This window comes from Indicator indicator, chromosome 20, assembly GCF_027791375.1.
Source record: "Indicator indicator isolate 239-I01 chromosome 20, UM_Iind_1.1, whole genome shotgun sequence".
Lineage (NCBI taxonomy): Eukaryota > Metazoa > Chordata > Aves > Piciformes > Indicatoridae > Indicator > Indicator indicator.
Genome location: NC_072029.1, coordinates 13,353,552 through 13,371,701, shown reverse-complemented (window position 1 = coordinate 13,371,701; position 18,150 = coordinate 13,353,552). Strand labels below are relative to the sequence as shown.

The following is an 18,150-nucleotide window of genomic DNA, read 5'->3' as shown; positions in this document are numbered from 1 at the left end:
CAGAGTTTGAACCTATGGAAAATAGCATTTGTTCAGAACTGTGCAGATAGATGCCTTATGCATGAAAACATTTCCAGTGTGAGTTTAATTGTGGTGTATACTCATCTCTATCCACAAAAGACTAGAGCATCTCGAAGCTCACGTTTTCCTTCAGAAAGTCCCTTGGGAATAGTTTCTACCTTTACCTGACTTTACCCATGCAGTCTCTCAGTTTGTTTTATGACTGCCCTGTTTCTTTCCTCCCCACCTTCACGAATTCAGCACTGGAAATAAAAAAGGCAAGGAATAAAAGTTCTGTTGTCGGGGAAAAAATCTCTTTCACAATAAATAGGTTTCAGGCTTTGTTGAGAGCCTTTATCTTGGGCATAAAACAGGAAGGTGAGGTGCTAGGGGTTAGAAGACACTTCTAGCATCTTCTGTTACTTGTGTGGGTTAGAAAAACCTGACCTGTCTCATCACCTCAGATGCAAATCCTGGGTGCTTCCCGCTTGAGCAGTGCTGGTGACCACAAGGTTTCCAACCCAGCTGTCCTAACGCTAGAGGTGCTGTCAGGTTGGCTTGAGGCTGGTTGAACTGTTGTGCAGTGCTGGTGAGAATCACTGTGTCCATCTTGGGGGGACGAAGAGAAACGGTGCTGCTGTGCCACCATCACCTCAGGGGTTTGCAAAGGAGCGTGTCGCCCCTCCTTGCCTTTCCTGTGCTGCCTCCGCCGAGCTGTCCTGCCCTGCCCTGCACACTCGCAGCACGTGGGCTGAGTTTCTTTGCCAAGTCGGCCGAGTCATTTTGCTTGGTTTTTTTCAACGCTAGAGCTGACGTAAATACTCTGACCCATGAGAAATATGTGCCACAAAGCTTCCACGTCCTTGCAGGGAGGGTAAGAAAGATAATGATTGTAACCAGAAACTGTACCTGGGTGAACGGCATTGCTTCATGGCCTCGGGGGACCGAGTACTGCCCGTCCTCGAGATAAATGTGCTTGCTGCTTTTCTTTTTCAACTTTCTGTTTCTCTGGTTGTTATCTTTTGCACGAATTAGATGGTTGCAGCCGATTATGAAAAAGGGAAATGAGAGCTTTCTAAACAGGGCATGCTTTACTCAGTTCTGCTAAATGAAAAGGAGAGATCCTTCTCTTTATTGCTGTTAACAGACTTAAGGCCGGGGGGATAAAAGTCAGGACCTAACCATGGAAAAACTATTTTTCACTACTACTTGGAAATCTGGATGGTCATACAGCAGCTGGATTCTTGTTTGAACTGTCATCTTTTTCTGCAGAAAAATCCCCTGTTATCTCAGCCTTGTGATTACTAGTTTTTCTTTCCATGAAGCAAGTGATCATATGAGCATAAACCAGTCCTTCTGCTTGAGCTGGTATGCCATGGCTTTATTTGTTTTGCCTTTCCTAATAGGCTGCTGCAGAACACTCTGAAATTATCACCAGCAGTAAATACGGGTTCAAGAAACATGACAACTTTGAGGATTATATTGAGACCTTTTTGATGTTTTTGAGTGATGTAACCAGGATAAATACAAGGTATGTGCTCTAGACATTTATGTGTTGAAAACTATTTGTCTTAGTATTTTAATAACTGACCATGCATATTTTTAGCTTGAATAGATTTAACTCTCTCTGGCTTAAAGTAGGAACTTGGGATGGGAAGGGACTTTTAGGGGTGTTGAACTCAGTTTCTTGAAGTGAAAGTTCGCTTCAGCAAAGTAGTCAAGATTTATATTTAAGTAATTGCTAGGACTAATGAAGGCAGAACAAATTGCTGGAAACTGGTTAAAAATCTTACTGCTTTTATGATAACTCAATTTCTGACTTTTTTTGGAACTGGTGAAAAGTCTTGTTCTGATCAGTTACTTGCAAAAAAGATGGGTTATGTATCTCAGGTGGTGATGCACTTGTGCTTTATGCAATTATGCTAACAGATGCTTATTACGAGTGGAATGACCTTGCTCCATGACCTTTTCCTCTTTCTGCACACATCAAATAAGTTTGGGATAAACTAACTGAGTACATTTATATATCTCTTTGTCATTCCTTTCCAAATAATTAATTCCTTCATTTTCACTGAGGGTACTCCTTCGTTTTTGCATATCCAGCAAAACTTACTGTGCTTCCTTACTGTGCCAGTTCCTCTAACTAAAAACTTTACCACAGTGAATTCCAAGTACAAATGATAAGGGAAAACTTCACTAATAACTTCTATTTACTAGCAAAGAATTTTTCTCCATTTCCTTCTCACTCAGTCTGGTAATTATGATTTTCTTCATATTGCAAATTAATAGTTTTAAATCTAACTGTATAATGATAAGCTGTCTATCACCCTGAACACTTCATTCATACTTTGCTGAAACATTTAAGTGAAAAGTGTTTTCAAGTTTGTTTATTTCTTTTTTTTCAGGAGTGATTTTGCAAAGTGGACAGTGATGGAGTATATGAGCACGGGTAGTGATAGCAAAGAAGAGATTGACTTGTTGCTAACTAATTTAAATATGTCTGAGGTGATAGACATCATGGAAGACCTTTATCCAGGTGGAGAACTTGCAGTCTATGAAGACAGCCTAATTACAATGTGTGAAGAGGGAAATCAGAATGAAGAACGTGCAGAATCTTTACTGTTTTGTGAAAGGGAAGTTTCTTTGATGTCTTCTGTCAAATATGGGACTGTGGAAGATCTGCTTGCTTTTGCAAATCAGGTGTCTAACACTGCAAAACAGTTTAAAGGATGCAGACAGCAGGAATCAGGAATCCTCCTGAACGTGGTATGTCTCTTTTCTTTTTACTTAAAAATTATTAGAACCTAAATAGAAATCACCCGCCAGTCCCAGGGGTTACACTCAGGCTGTTGTTCCCTGTGCAAACCTGGAACTGGAGGGTATCTTGGCATCAAGTCTAGCCCCTGCAGTCTCAAGCAGCTGTGGAGAGAGGACCCACTATATGTTGTCTGTTGATAATCCTGGAGATTAGAAAACATTTCCCAACATGTAGTACAAACTCTAGACATGCATTAAAAAAGCAAAAACCACAACTGTGGTGGATTACAGGTTTGGGAGAAGGTAAGAATTTTCCAGTGCCTTGTGTGCACGTAGTAAGAAGAGTTCATTATGCAAAACTCCCAAATAAGAATCTATTTTGTGTGGTTACTGAATTTACTCTGTCTGCACAAAATACAGAAAGCAGTAATGTAATGAGAATTAGCATATAGTATCAATTGTGACTTTCAGAATCACAGTGTTATGTCATACCACACACCACTAAATTCAAATATATATGCATTGTTTTGAAATATGTTAGTTTTTTTTTCTTTCTTCCCTAAAGTGATTTGTGTTCTACAAGCATGTGTAGGTATTAGTGTCATTGAGCTTCTATTTAAAATCAGTTGCTCTGACAATAATCAATTATGAAGTGGAAGTTTATTCATATATGTTTGTATTGCTGCTTCATCTGTCTACATCTGTCTTAAATGTCTTGCACACAGTATGTTTTGGATGTGAGCACTGCTTGCTTGAGGCTTACTGGTTACTCAGGTGTGAACTAGCACAGGGTGTTGCTTTATTCTGATTTGGAGGGAGCATTGCAGCATTGCAAGGCAGGCATTTTTAAACTCTGTAATTGACTTTATTACTGAAGTGACACTAATATTAAAAGTTTCCTATACTTGGGATAGGTACTGTTCCACATACTGGTCCTTGGTTTGCTTGCATATTGTTTCTACAGCTGCATACAATTGGTATGACCCATGTACTATTTAGGTGCATGTGATCCCATTAAGCAACTGGGGATTGGAGGCAGGGCATTTACCTGTGCATGCATTTCAGCAGGTACACTGCAAATACCTACAGCATTTCAGGTAGGGTCAGGAGTGCTTCTGATTGCCTGGTGACCCCACTGACTGCACCATGGCTCACATCATGAGGGATCCTGGAGCACGCAAGCTGGATTGCTTTCTGCTGGAACTAACTGGGGGATGTGTTAGACCCACAAATGAGCATTTGCTTCACAGGGGCAGTCTAGAAACTAGTCCTGAAAGTCACCTGAAAACATGCTTAGTGTGGTGGCTGTTGCTTTCTTGCTCTGCAAATCCATTCCACTTGTTATGTGTTCCTTTCCAGGATAGGTGCAGCCCATGTGGATTTGCAGAAGTGAGCAGGCAAGATGTTCAGATTGCTAGTCTGCACCTTGGCTCTTGTGTCGGTGTGAGCTGAAATTCCCCCCCACCGACAATAACCAGGCTAGCCCAGTCTGGAAGCAAATGAAGGCTGTATTTACAAGCAGAGAAATGCAATGAATATGTACAAATATACAAAATTCACAACATTTACAATATATATATAATCAACAGAAAAGCACAACCGATCTCCCTTTGCTTCCCCCCCAAGGGGACCCTCCCAAAGGGGCCTCTCTCTCTCCCAGGAGCTTCCCCCTCAGACCCCCCTTGGTCAGAAAGCAGAGTTAGTTAGAGCAGAAAGTTGTTAACTTAGCTGCCAAGGTCAGTACGTGTTATCTTCAGCCAGAAGAGAAGAAGAAACAGCAGCCAGACAGCCCAGCAACTGCCCCCACTGCCGAACGCAGAATGTGCAGAGTGCCTACTTTGTTTTGGGTAATAGTTCTTAAACATTTCTATCTATCCAATGGAAGTGTTTAGAACAATCGTTATTTTGCTTTCTTACACCCAATAGTGACTTATTTACATTCTTTCACTTTCTCTGTTTTGAACTTTGCAAGGAAAAAATTAAAAAGACAGTTTCAAACCATCACAGCTCTGATAAGTAGAGGGGAAGCTCATTCTGCCTATCCTAAGCAAAATATTTGTATTAAGAGACACACTTCCCCCACCAGTTCAAAACTTACCCTCCCCAACAATAAGAACTTCGAAGTACTAACTTATTTCATGTAGATACTAGTCACAAACGACAGTTTTAGCAGTTGAGGAGATATTTTCCAAATGGAAAAGCATGAACATAGTTAAAGCACAGAAAGACTATGTACACTACATCTTAAAAAGAAGTCTAAACTCAGTAATCTTCCTAAATGTGCTATTAAAAAGAGTAGCTGAAGAGCTGAGTATGTGATGCCATGTGACAGACATGACATGATAAATATCCTTGATCTGCTTTTACATATCTTCAAGAATCTCAGTAAAGTAGCAGTAAACAGGTTAATGATATTCTAGATATGACAACACTGTCTATCCCTGAATTAACTAGGAGCATGTTCTAATTACTTAGAAACATTAGTAATTCCTTAGCTGAGACAAGAGACTGAAGAAAGAGCATCACATCTCAAGAAGTACTCACATGACTATAGTTAGGAGTTTGTCCTCTCTCTATCATGTGTAGAGGGAGGGAGCTATTTCTGAGGAAGATTTAGAACAAGATACTGACTTAGATGCTCTGAATCTCTTCCTGGGGGAACCTTCCTGGCCTTGTTGACTGTACAGAGAACCAAAACTCCCAGCTTTACCCACCTAAAGCAGACTGTGACTCCCACTCTGTTGTTTTGGGGTTTTTTTGGTTGTTTGGTTTGGTTTGGTTTTGTTTGGTTGGGTTTTTTAAGTACAGTTTAAAACTAGAAGAAGATTGGTGGTAAAATTGTGGCAGGCTTCTTCTGCCTTTTACTAGGCAGCAAACACTCTCCTACAAGATGAAAAATGTAGCTGTGTTCCTCTAGCAGTACATGTGATATTAGGAAACACTGAAACTCTTGCTCACGTGGTGTAAGATAGCCTGTGAGTAACAGGTATGTGGCATAACAAGTTAGCAGATTACAGGAAGGACAAACATGTGCAGGTAAATCTAATAACAAGAGGCAGGCAATTTCATTAACCCAGCTGCTGTTGTTGTTGTTTCAAGACAATTAATTGCAACTTACACTTTGTAAGTTAGTCACTGGAGAGAAACGTGGATGCCTGGACTGTGAATGAGTGCCACACCTCACATGCTGTTCCCATTTGGTGTTTCTAAATAAAGACTGTCGAATAGATCGCATGCATCATGCACACACATAAGTGATACTTTTTTTTTTCCACTACATGTATAAAATTAATTAGGCTTGAATTGATTTTCATTGTGATCTTTTTTTTTAATTTAAGTCCTATTTTTTTTTTAATAACTCGGCAGATCACACCCAAGAATGGACGCTATCAAATTGACTCAGATGTGCTGCTGTTTCCTTGGAAGCTGACTTACAGGAACATTGGCTCTGATTTTATTCCTCGGGGAGCTTTTGGGAAAGTCTATTTGGCCCAAGATAGAGAAACCAAGAAACGAATGGCATGCAAACTGGTATGTTAGTTCAGGAGCTTTATCTCTGAGCAAACATTGTACAACATTGTATGTACAGTATATTTTCATATATGCCTGCATCACAAGAGAGCCAGGACCTGCTGGAGCAGGTCCAGAAGAGGGCCACAGAGATGATCAGAGGGCTGGAGCATCTCTCCTATGAAGACAGGCTGAAGGAATTGGGGTCCGTTCAGCCTGGAGAACAGAAGGCTCTAGGGAGACCTTAGAGCTGCATTTCAATATCTGATGGGGACCTACGGGAAGGTTGAGGAAGGACTGTTTGGAAGGGATTGTAGTGATAGGACAAGGGGCAATGGTTTGAAACTGAAGCAGGGCAGATTTAGGTTGGACATAAGAAGTTCTCTTTACAATGAGAGTGGTGAAATACTGGAACAGGCTGCCCAGGGTTGTAGTTGAGGCCCCATTCCTGAAGATGTTCAAGATCAGGCTCAGTGTAGCCCTGGGCAGCCTGATCGAGTTGGAGGCGTCCCTGCTGACTGGAGGGGGTTTGGGCAAGATGACCTTTGAGGGTCCCTTCCAACCCAATGCAATCTGTGAATCTGTGAATCACATTCAACCATTAGGCTGATGATCATCTTGGTTTTGTTGGCCTACACAAGGCAGGAAAAATGCAGGTCTCTAACTGTTAATTGTTTTAATTTTTTGGCTCTCAGACTGCAAAAGTGTCTGCATTTTGAAAATATCTGGAAATATATGTAACTGCCACATGGGCAGGCCTGCTGTGCTGTGGGGGCTGAAGAATTTCTTGTCCTGCTGTACTCATGGTAGTAAAATATCAGCATGAGATCACGTTTCTCCTGGAGATGATAGCAAAACCATGTTGCTGCAGACGGTTTTAGGATCTTGTCCTTTAACTGGGGTAGATAAGTTTTATTTAATTCAGTGCCAATAACCTTCCTGGGAGCTCATTTTACCTGCAACTCTCATTGTGTTTTGGGCACTGACTGAGCTTAAGGTTGTCCTTAAGCACAAGCAGTCCCCTGTTTTTATGCAAACCAACATTTTCTTCCAACTTACTGCTCTGAATTAGGCAGTAAATATTTAGCATCAGTAAAAGTAGAGCTGGGAAATTGCTTTACATCCCCTGACTTTTGAATAAGTACCTGTATTGCCCCTGTGAGTGAGAGCTGGGAAGGCAGTTGTATGTGGCAATTGTACCCCTTGCAGTCAGTGTATCTACATGAAGACACGTTTAGTTTGCTGCTCCTGCATAACCCACTGTAGAATTAAAGCATCCTAATGTTTCTGAAAATGCAGACAGTTTCTCATTGCAATAAAAAAATACTCACACTCACATTGTCTGGACTCAGGGATCCTAAAGGTCTTTTCTAACTGAAACAATTCTATGATTCTAAGTCTGCTGAGGGAAGCTGAATAGAAAGAGTGATAGTAGCCTTTCCATGCATGAGCAAACATTGATTTTATTGTCTTAGCAACCTACTGTCAGTACTTTTTAAAGAAATACAGTGCTGCCAGATGCTGCCTTTAAAGCAGGTTTTGTTTCTTCTAAGCCATGAACAAGCACTGATAAGGACTGACTTGAGGTTAGTGCTGGTCCTTAGCATGGTTTGTCTGCACTCTGCTGAGTACTGCAAGCACTGATCCACGTGTCAGACAGGTGTATGGCTCTGGCAGAGCAGATGAGACTGCACAAAGCTAATGGAAAAAGCAGCAGGATTTTTATCTCCTTCACCAGGAAGTTTGCACAGAGCTTTTGCGTAACCAGCAGATTTTGACGGGAATAGCTGTTACTACATTGCTTGTTTTGGAAGATTACGCTTTTTATTTGGGCATGATTCCAAAAACTCTCTCAACTTTAAACAGGATATATCTCAACTGGAAAAGAAGAACAAGTCATAGGATTGACATAAAACCCTATGCTTTAACAAGTGGATCACAGGATCGAAATAAAGCTCTTGTGTTTTAACACATGGCTAGGAGAACTTTGCTTCCTTCTTCCATTTTAATCTGTAGGATAATTAGTGTTAGTATGGATTACTTGTTTTCTAAGCTGCTTTTCTGTGGTTTTGTTTCAATGCCCTAGGTCCCAGTGGAACAGTTCAAACCTTCAGATGTTGAAATACAGGCATGTTTCCGTCACGAAAACATTGCTGAATTATATGGTGCTATTTTATGGGATGAGACAATCCATCTCTTTATGGAAGCTGGAGAGGGAGGATCTGTCATGGAGAAGCTGGAGAGTTGCGGTCCTATGAGGGAATTTGAGATCATTTGGGTGACAAAGCACGTTCTGAAAGGACTTGACTTTCTTCACTCCAAGAGGATTATCCACCACGATATCAAACGTATGTGTATGTGGTTCTTGGTGTGCTTTCTGGTCTAGGCTGGGCTGGGTCTGAGGCTGACCTGGGGCACGTGGACTCTCATCTCTGGGAAGAAAGGAAGCATAATGCATAACAAATGACAACAAGGTCATAGCTCCTTTGTCTTTCTTGAGCAACTCAATTTGAAGTAGAAACTTGAAGAAAATGAGTGATATTATCAGTCTATGTTAAGCCAGAGTTTCCCTCTTTCCATGTAAATTCATCCTGAGTGCTTCCATGCCCACCTTGCACTTGCACCTTCTTTTAGGTTTTATGTTCCTGTATGGCTATTCCTCAACTTGAAACGAAACACATATCTTGTATTGTTTTTTCTTTTAACAATGACTCTAAATTTTAGCCTATATTTGCTTTTTAAAGGCTCTGGGTATTGACATGTATAAATAATCAAAGCTGACCCTAAATTCAATACATACATTTTAAAGCCATTTAATATTAAATTCTAATGCATTATATTTACTTTAATATTAAATACTATTTCTCCCAGCACCACCTCCCCTAACAGCCAGAAAAATTCTGTCTTTCTAGTATCCGTGCTTCTGATTGCAGACATATCTCTTCTGTAGGTTAGTCTTTACTAAACCTAAGTGTTTAAAGTAGAAATATTCAAAATTAAGTGTTACAATAAATAGTTTACTGAAGGTGGTAACATTTTGCTAAATTTTCTTGCATTTTTTTAAGTTAATGTGTGTCAGTACTTTTAGATCTACACTTTTGAGATTCTGGCAACTCTAAAACTGCTTAGTTTTGCCCTGAGCTGTGCTTTCTCACACCTAGTAAGAGGCTTTCCTCTGGGTTTATTGTAATTAGCAATAACAATGACATTAATTGAAAGGTTTAAAAACCAAACCAACCCACTTCATCTAGATAGCAGACAGAAGAACCAGTCCATTGCGAATGTGGTGGATGTGAGTTTGTTTTGCCTTTTCCACCCTTTTTCTGCACTACTGGATGCAGGGTAGGAGCCAAGTGGGGACCACCTGGGGCTGATGGGCACCAGTCTTGGAGATGCTTGGGTGTAAACCCTGGCCACATTCCAGCCTACAGGGAGCTGTTTGGTTTGAGGGGGTGATCTGGGTAGTCCAGCCCTTTAATGGCAGCATGCCTACTGCCTAGCAAAGTGGTCTCTGCTCGGGGGAGTAAGGTGGGCATTTTCCATCACCAGGCAGAACCAATAGAAATGGCTTTTTCCCAAACATCTCTGATTTCTCCCTCACTGCATCCACTGATGTTCAGTCTCTGTCCTGCGGATGCAGGAGGAGATAGGGTTTTACTGAGAGAAAGACTGCCCTGAGCCAGGAAGGGGAGGGGGCTGTTCAGTGTTGCCACTCATTGTAACCCTTGGTTGTGGAAAGCAAGGCTATTTGGTGAGGGGAACTGCAGTCCAAAATCAGCTGGAGCTGGGTGCAGTCCCAAACAGGCAGCAGGGTGTGCTGCGCTGTGGCACTGTGGCCCCCTGCAACATCCTTTATGTAGTGTTTAAAATCCATGTCTTCAAAGGTATCCCTAACATCACACATTTATATGTGTAGTTTTGTAGCTCTGGCAAGGAGGTGGGGGTGTGAAAGGTTGCTTCAGGAACTGCTACTGCTAAAATCAAGCTTGCATCTTCCCACTGGCTGGTCACAGGGGACACTTTCAAGATGGAAAATGACCCACAGTTTCCACTGGGAGAAAATGTGTTTTTGTTCTGTAACTTGAAGACTTCATTTGTCCAGACCTTTGAAACAGCAAACTAGAATTTTTCAAGGTTTACAGAGAGCGCTACCACCATAAATATTTGATCATAAGTACAACTGCAAAGAAAGCCTCTGAGTACAAAGTACTACCTTAGGCAGAGGTTTTTTGAAAGAAAGTGAATTAAGCTCCTAGATAATGCTGCAATTCAGTGGGAGTTTGGAAGTCTCTTTCATTACTTTTGCAGCCATAGGCATCGCACTGAGCCACTCTGGCTGACTGATGGAGGAGACTGGTGTGACTGCTATTGAGGCACCTTGGTTGCTCTCTACTTCTTTCTTCATTTAAGTCAATAGTGTAGAGAAGCCTCTTGGTGACCAACAGTTATGTTGTTCATAGCTATGCACAGCATACTCTCCACCTTGCAGATCATTAAGCATCTTCAAAGCAAGCCTTGCTGAGGTGCCTACCAGTCTTCTACCTTCCTCCCCTGTCCTGAGCCATTTTCTCTCTCTTTTTTGCTTCTTTTGTGAAGCTAGGAAAGTGACCAATTGTTGATTCTTCTTTTACATAAACCTGAAAAGTTTGAATTTTAAAATATGATTTAAAATTGGACCCAGTCACTAACTGACCTGTTTTGGCTAGAAGATGCACCATGAGACTGATTGTGCTATCTCCTTTCTCAGGCTAACATCCAAATCAAAATAAATGTGTTGTAAAATGAATGCTCATATTTTACAACTGAAATGTTGTATTTTCTTTTTCTTTTTCTTTTGTTTTTCTTTTAGCAAGCAATATTGTCTTTATGTCAACTAAGGCTGTTTTGGTAGATTTTGGCCTAAGTGTTCAAATGACTGAAGACATTTACTATCCCAAAGACCTTAGAGGAACAGAGGTAAGAAACTGGAGGGGCAAAATTCCTTGTGTTGTGTTACTCCCGTGATTGTGATGTTTAGACTCAAGTTTGGAGCTTGAGGGTAGAGGCTTGGGCAAAAGGGTTTTATAATGAAAAAGTTACAAGTCAACATTAATATAATCTCAATTATATTTTTACTTTCAATTTTCTGAGTGGAGAATTAGGTGTTAGACTTTGAAGGCTGTTATCATCTCTACAGTCGTGTTTGTTAGCAGTGATTAAATCTGAAGTTAAAGAGAAATCAGGGTTCACTGAAATAGAACAAAGGATCTGTGCTCTGAGGAGAGTTTGCAGTGAATCAGTTGCTGGTCAGAGATACTTCAAACAGGAATTCGTTCTCTGCTCTAGCAAAGATTTCCTCTTAAACACCTGCTATGGACCATGATGACCTGCTCAGCACAGTAGTTTGACTCCTTTGAGACTGCAGATATTACAGACCTCTGGGTTTCATCCCTTAGCATTTCTAAGCTCTGTTCCCCATCCACAGTAACCCTTCTGTCCTTGGGTGTTATGTAAGGCACAGTTGATGGTTATCTGCTAAACTTGCTTAGGCATTACGGTGATGTAGGTGGGGACCTTTTAAACGTTCTCTGTGACTTTGACTCTGAACATGCACAGAGATCCTGCACACTACTTGGGCTACACTCATGCCTTGGTGTTTCCAGGGCTGGAGCTTTAGCAGCAACAATTATCTTGGATAGCTACTGCAAAAGTATCTTTGCGTGCTCTCTGTTGTTTACAGGAAATACTGCAGATGACATGTTGGCACTTACTGTTTTCCTAGTTTTCCACAGCACAGGCATGTGTTTAGAGGACTTACTTTCAAAACTGAAAAAGAGCATTTCACGTCAGGCTTGGGGTTTTGTTTTGTTTTGTTTTGTTTTTTCCCCCCCAAGATATTTGGGAAATTGTTTGAATGTTTATTTTGACTGCCTTTCTAGCCAGAGGAATGAAGAGCTTAAAATTCTTAGTGTACTGGAAGCAGCATGCTTCCTGGCACGGAGTGTACGTGCTTTGTTGGGGGGGGGGTATTTTGGTCTGGTTTGGGGTTTTTGACTTGTTTAAGAGGGTTTTTGCGTGTTGTTAATAAGAATAAGTGAAGGGGATGAGCTGGAAGCTCTGGTAGCATATTTTGTAAGGATGGAGATGTGTGTAAACAGGAAATCTCCAGGTTTGTGGAGTGGTGATGATCTGCTCCTGGCTGCTGGAGGTGGGCCAGGTTCATAGTGGTTTGAACTGTGAAAAACACTTAGTTCTTCATTTAGTAGGAAGAAAATTACTCTGCACTGTTGAGCACCTGCAGTCATATCTTCAGAAAGTGAATAGTCCCCACAAGCCTGAATCATGGTGGTGCTCGGTTTTAGCTGCCTTGGGGTAGAAGCATCCAGTCCTTGGAACCAGCTGTTCTGCCACAGCATCACAGGTCAGAAGTAAGGTTGCAGAGACAGAACTGGGAAAGGAGATTTTCAAATACCAAAGATTTACAGGAACATCATGAATGCCAGACTATAGGTTTTTCTGCTCACAGTCTTCCTGCTAGGCATCTTCCTCTCTGCCTTGTGGGGTGCCTGATCCAATCTCCCACAAATGCTTTCTGTAGTCTTTGATACCAATGGTCTGTTTCATGTTTTCAAAGTAAGATTTTAACTCTGAAGTCTTCCTGAATTTTGCACTCTCTATTATGCAGCCTTAAGATGTGGTGCATGAGTGCTGTTTCTGCATGTAGTTGTACAGCTCCTTGTTAGAGCTCTGTCACTGCCATGCAGCATCATGCCTGTGGGCATCTCCTATGTCTGGTATTGGCAGGGACTCATGAAGTGGCAGTTGGAGTTATCTTTTTCCTATGCATGTTCTTTTCTTGGGGGTTAGAATTTTTGTTCACTTCTCTAGCACAGAAAGTCTGAGTGTTGTGAATCTTCTTTGTGTTTATGAAAATTAATAGCTGCAATTCTGGGGAGAATGACTGAAAGATTATTAGATTTTGTTGAGTTGGTGTAGCATGAAAAACCTGAGTTTTCTGGATAAGTCATGCAACACGGTATACTATAGCTGTGATGAAACTCCTCTGCAGGAAATTACTTTTTCTAGGCATTTGCTATGCTTGCTCTTATGCCTCTGTCTCTGTTAGCTTCAGTGAAGCTCTTTGAGGGAAGGAAAAAGTTGTCTACTAGGGTTTTATTGAATGTGGGAAGTGTGATTCATTAGCAGGAGTGCTAAACTAAAACTAGCACAGCATGAAGAAAAGGGCTGGTTTTTAGTGGAATCTTGTCTCTGGTCTGATGGGCAGCCAAGTAATGACCCAGCAGTAGGGAGGAGTGTGAATGCTAAGGTGAAAATGGGCTTGAGTTGCCAACTTTGGTGACAATTTTGGCCAGTGTAAACCAGTCTAAAATCACAGCTTTGGTGCATGTCTCAATTTGGCCTTCTGTTACTCTTCAGTCAAGGCACATCTTGACCATTTTCAAAGCTGGGCTATAGTTGTTGACAGGCTCTTTGTTCCAGTATCCTTTTCTCCTCAAGAAGGCAGCTGCTGCTTTTTTTTTTTTTTTCCCCCTCATACACAGATTTCACTCAAATTGCACTGTATTTGCTAATCACTTTTTTGTATCTTAGCCCAGAGGAAACAATGGGTAGGACTCAGCAGCAGCTATAGACTCTTGCTGAACCTTTGCACATGGTGAACCTTTGCACATGCTTCTGCTCTGAAGCTCTGTGCTGCAGATAGGGTTTGTGATTTACTGGGAAATATTCCTTGGCATTTGCCTGAGCCCTACAGCCCTTCTCAGCCTGTGGTAATAAGCAGTCAAACCATGTGGCAATGACTTAACTTCCTGCTCTTGTGTCAGTTAATGGCTTTTAATGTGATTCTTTGTGGCAGGATGACTTGAACTAATTAAAGTTCTGTTTGGCTCCTTTAGAGGGAAATTGGGTGAGGGAAGAGTAGAAACTAGAAGCAAATAGGGCGGCTTGCTAACCTCATGTGTTGTGGGCTGTGCCCATGTTGTGTTGAAACCTCCTCCCTTGGCTGGTGGTGGTGGCTGAGCTGTGCAGGCAGCTCCTGCCAGTCCTGGGGTGTGCCTCCTGCATCCTGCCCATCTGGTTCTTCTCTGGCTCTGCTCCCGAGCTGCCTGGAGCTGTCAGGAGCTTCCCACTAAATCCTTCTTTAGTTTTTTAACAAATCCAAATGTTTCAGTGAAATGTTTGGATAGAAACTGTATTTTGGTTTAGATGAGATTAGCATTTTTGATTAAAAAAAAAAAAAAAAAAAGGATAGAAGAGGGATACTCCTTTAATAGCTGCTCTGAGAGTAACCTGGTGGAAAGGGCATGCAGCAGGACTTAAGAGACATGGATTTTTGTTTATGCATTGCCTTAGACCTGGCTGGCTCCTCACCATTCCATTTCTTGGAATAATGTCCTGACATGAAGGTTATTGGGTAAGGTGGGGAGAGGAGAAGAGTAAGGAAGACAGGAAGGTGTGTATCTGTCAGTTCTCCCTAGAAGAGTTGTAAAGTATCTGATGTTACAGGGATCTGAGGAGTGGACTCCTGCTCCAGCTGGGTGTCTGAGCACTCACAGTCATCCTGGTTAGCCTGGTACATGCCCATGTTGTTCAAGCAGAATGAGGCAGTCCCAACAGTGCCCCACTGGCAATGCAGGCACCTCCTTTTCCTTTGGAGGGGTGAGGTTCCTGCTACACAGCCTTGGCTTGAACATCAGTCTCCCAAAGCTCAGCTAAGTCTCATAGCCACTGAACTGTGGCATGTGTAGGGAGGGTAAACCTGGAATATGAGTTTGTCCAGGTGCCAGAGCAAAAAAGTCTTACTCCTTGCATGGTGCTTGGTCTTTATGCTCTAAACACTGTTAGGATGTATCCCTTCAGAGAGAGTTTTCCAAATCTCAAAATGCAATGATTTCTCTTTGTTTATTGCTTTCCTCTATTGGTTAATCTCTTTTTGACTATTCTGCACAGATTTACATGAGCCCTGAAGTTATTCTCTGCAGAGGCCACACAACAAAAGCAGACATCTACAGCATGGGAGCTACTATTATTCACATGCAAACTGGCATCCCACCCTGGGTGAACAGATACCCTCGTTCTGCATACCCCTCCTACCTCTATATTGTGAGTGTCCTCAGCAAAGCTGTAGCTGAGTTTCAGTTGAAGGGTTTCTTGTGCTCTTGTTTGGGAAAGCTCCAGTCATATAAAAACTATCAAAGTGTTTCTCAGAGAGATGATACCATCCTTTTTGCTTCAGGGGAGGGAAGTGGGTTTTGATTGTTTAGGGGAAGGCAGAGGCTGAACTGGAGTCATCTCTGTCATTTGTGCTACAATTTGCAAGAACAGGGCTAGAACAGCATAAAACTTGATTTGAAACAAAACCATCTGTGTCCTGCTTGTCTGTTTTGCTTAGAAGTGGCAAAATGAAAACTGGAGCCTGGCAAATTTGATTCTTCTAGTGTGGCATAGAAATCTGTGAATTTGCTTTGCACCAGATTTTAGTCCTGCTTGGAGCTGCTTTGAGTTTTTAAACTTACGATAAAAACTTGACTTTTAAAAGGTGGATTTTGTGCAGCTGTTCTGTTCTAATTGATTCACCCATCTCAGGGAGGAGATGAGTTGTAAGTGGGGAATTCCCAGACCACTCGTGGTTATCTGTGGCTTCCTCTTCCATTGTTTTTGGAATAACTGTTTTAATGGTCGTCTTTTGATTACAACAGATCCACAAGCAAGCTCCCCCCTTAGAGGACATTGCTGAAGACTGCAGCACTTCCATGAGAGAGCTGCTAGAAGCAGCTCTAGAAAGGAATCCTAATCATAGACTGTCTGCAGCAGATTTACTGAAACATGAAGCCTTACACCCACCCCCAGAAGAGCAGCCACGGTGCCAGAGCCTGGACTCAGCACTGTTTGAGAGGAAGAGACTGCTGGCAAGGAAGGAGCTGCAGCTGCCAGAAAACATTGCAGGTAGTGATATCAGGCTTACTTACTTTGCACTTTGTAGATTTTACTTTGTCTCAAAACTTAAGTGAGTGTTTAGAATCAAACCAAACTCAAAAGGCTTCTGGAAAGAGACCAGTAAACAGTCCAACCAGATGAGATCAGAGCCAGAGCTCATTAAGAGTTATGTGAAACGCCTGTTGACTTCAACAAGGGAAGAACTCTGCCTGAATTCTGCTGCTCCAGAAGGGCTGGCTCTTGAAAAACCTCTGGCTGTCATTCAGGGCACCTTGTGAAGCTAAAGAGTGGGTGTCAAGAAGAAGGTGACAGTTTCTTTTCAAATGGTGTCCTATGATAGTACAAGGGGCAGCAGACACAAACTGGAACACAGGAAGTTCCACCTCAAACTTCTTTACTGTAGTGTGACAGAGGAAAAACTTCTTTACTGTAAGTGTGACAGAGCCCTGGAGCAGGCTGTCCAGAGAGGTTGCAGAGTCTCCTTCTCTAGAGACTTGAGACCCATCTGGATACATTTCTATGTGACCTGCCCTAGGTGATCCTGCTTTGACAGGGGAGGTTGGGCTCAATAATTTATGGAAGTTACCTTCCAACCCTAACATTCTGTGATTCTGTGACACTCAAAACTGTGGTGTGGCTGAGCGTTAGCAGTACAAACCTTTTGTTTTAAAAACGAAAGTAACTAGGACAGAACGCAGTTCCCCTTGTGCATTACTAAGTGCTTTATGAAGGGTAATACACAAACCAGCTAGGAAACTCAATGTGTCCTCAGATAATATCAAGCCCAAGGGAGATTTGGTGCCAGCAACCTGCTAGCAGGCTTCAGAATGTTTTAATTCTGCTTCTGTGTTTTGCCTTGTGGGTGCATAATCCTTTGACTGGCTCAGGCCATCTGAATCAATTCTTTTGAAATTGAAAAATACTGAAAATTAAGTGGGGGGGAAAAAAAAAAAGGGGGAACTTTAGTTTAGGTGCTTGAGATTCCAGGGTACTCATTCTACAAGCATTCAGGAAAGTTCTGCCACTGCAAACCAGGTCTGGGTTCTTCAGATAACAATTTAAAAGGAAAAAAAAAAAAGTCTGAGACCGATGGTCCTGTGTTTGTTCTGTGCTGTCACATCAAGTGACACAAAGAGGATGTAATCTGTTTAGATGAAAATTCCCCTGTAATGAAGGGGAATTCTTAGCTGGCAGAAAGCTGGCAGGTTGGTTTTTTTCATGTATCAAACTTTCCTTTTAGCAATGTGGCTCAGAGGATGTGGAAGCTCTGCCTAGCTGTCCCAGCTGATGGAAATAGTTGAACACATTTGGATGTTTCCAGCAGCAAACTGCTTACCTTTCTTTGCCCCATCACTGAAGGTTGATTTGCTATCTCTATTTTATGTGAGGTTTATGTTATAGTGTCCTTAAAAATGAAGCTTTCTAGACCACAGGTAAATAAAAGCAAATAATAGGCTAATAATTCCAGTAATGTCTACAGCCATGGAACAAATGTAGCTACTTGTGCAATAATGATGTGCTTTGTCTCTCTGCTTTTTAGATTCCTCATTGTGTACTGGGAGCATGGAAGAGTCAGACCTGCTAAAGAGACAAAGATCCCTCTACATAGATCTTGGAGCTCTAGCTGGTTACTTCAATATTGTTAGGGGACCACCGGCCTTAGAATACGACTGACTGAGTAGCATTTTATGTCAGCAGGTTAGCAATGGACCTCTACCTCTTAAAACTTTATTTTGAGACTTGATTTTCAAATTTGTACGTAAAAATTTTGCCATTGTGGGCTGTCAAATGTGAATAGTGTTTAATTGCACAGATGATTAAGCTAAACCCTTAAGGGCTCTGATAAGCTGATCCTAAACAACCATTATTTGTGCATCTGCTGGTTGACCAACAAGAAGATGGCAAAAAGAACACTGTTGGGAATGTCTCAATCCAGGATATCTTCCC

General features: G+C 41.8%; 1 protein-coding gene across 1 annotated transcript; it reads left to right on the top strand.

The window, feature by feature from the left end:
- Positions 1–1,496: 1,496 nt before the first annotated feature.
- On the top strand, positions 1,497–17,877 carry MAP3K8 (mitogen-activated protein kinase kinase kinase 8). Its single transcript, XM_054390193.1, has 8 exons — positions 1,497–1,531; positions 2,406–2,766; positions 6,124–6,288; positions 8,354–8,615; positions 11,117–11,223; positions 15,217–15,369; positions 15,966–16,212; positions 17,744–17,877. Exons 1-8 carry the CDS (start codon positions 1,497–1,499, stop codon positions 17,875–17,877), a joined length of 1,464 nt encoding a protein of 487 aa, XP_054246168.1.
- Positions 17,878–18,150: the final 273 nt, after the last annotated feature.

Coding starts and splice junctions, on each gene's coding strand:
- MAP3K8 (XM_054390193.1), top strand. CDS start 1,497: ATGTTTTTGAGTGATGTAACCAGGATAAATACAAG. Junction 6,289..8,353: donor AACGAATGGCATGCAAACTG/GTATGTTAGTTC, acceptor TCAATGCCCTAG/GTCCCAGTGGAACAGTTCAA. Junction 15,370..15,965: donor ACCCCTCCTACCTCTATATT/GTGAGTGTCCTC, acceptor TGATTACAACAG/ATCCACAAGCAAGCTCCCCC.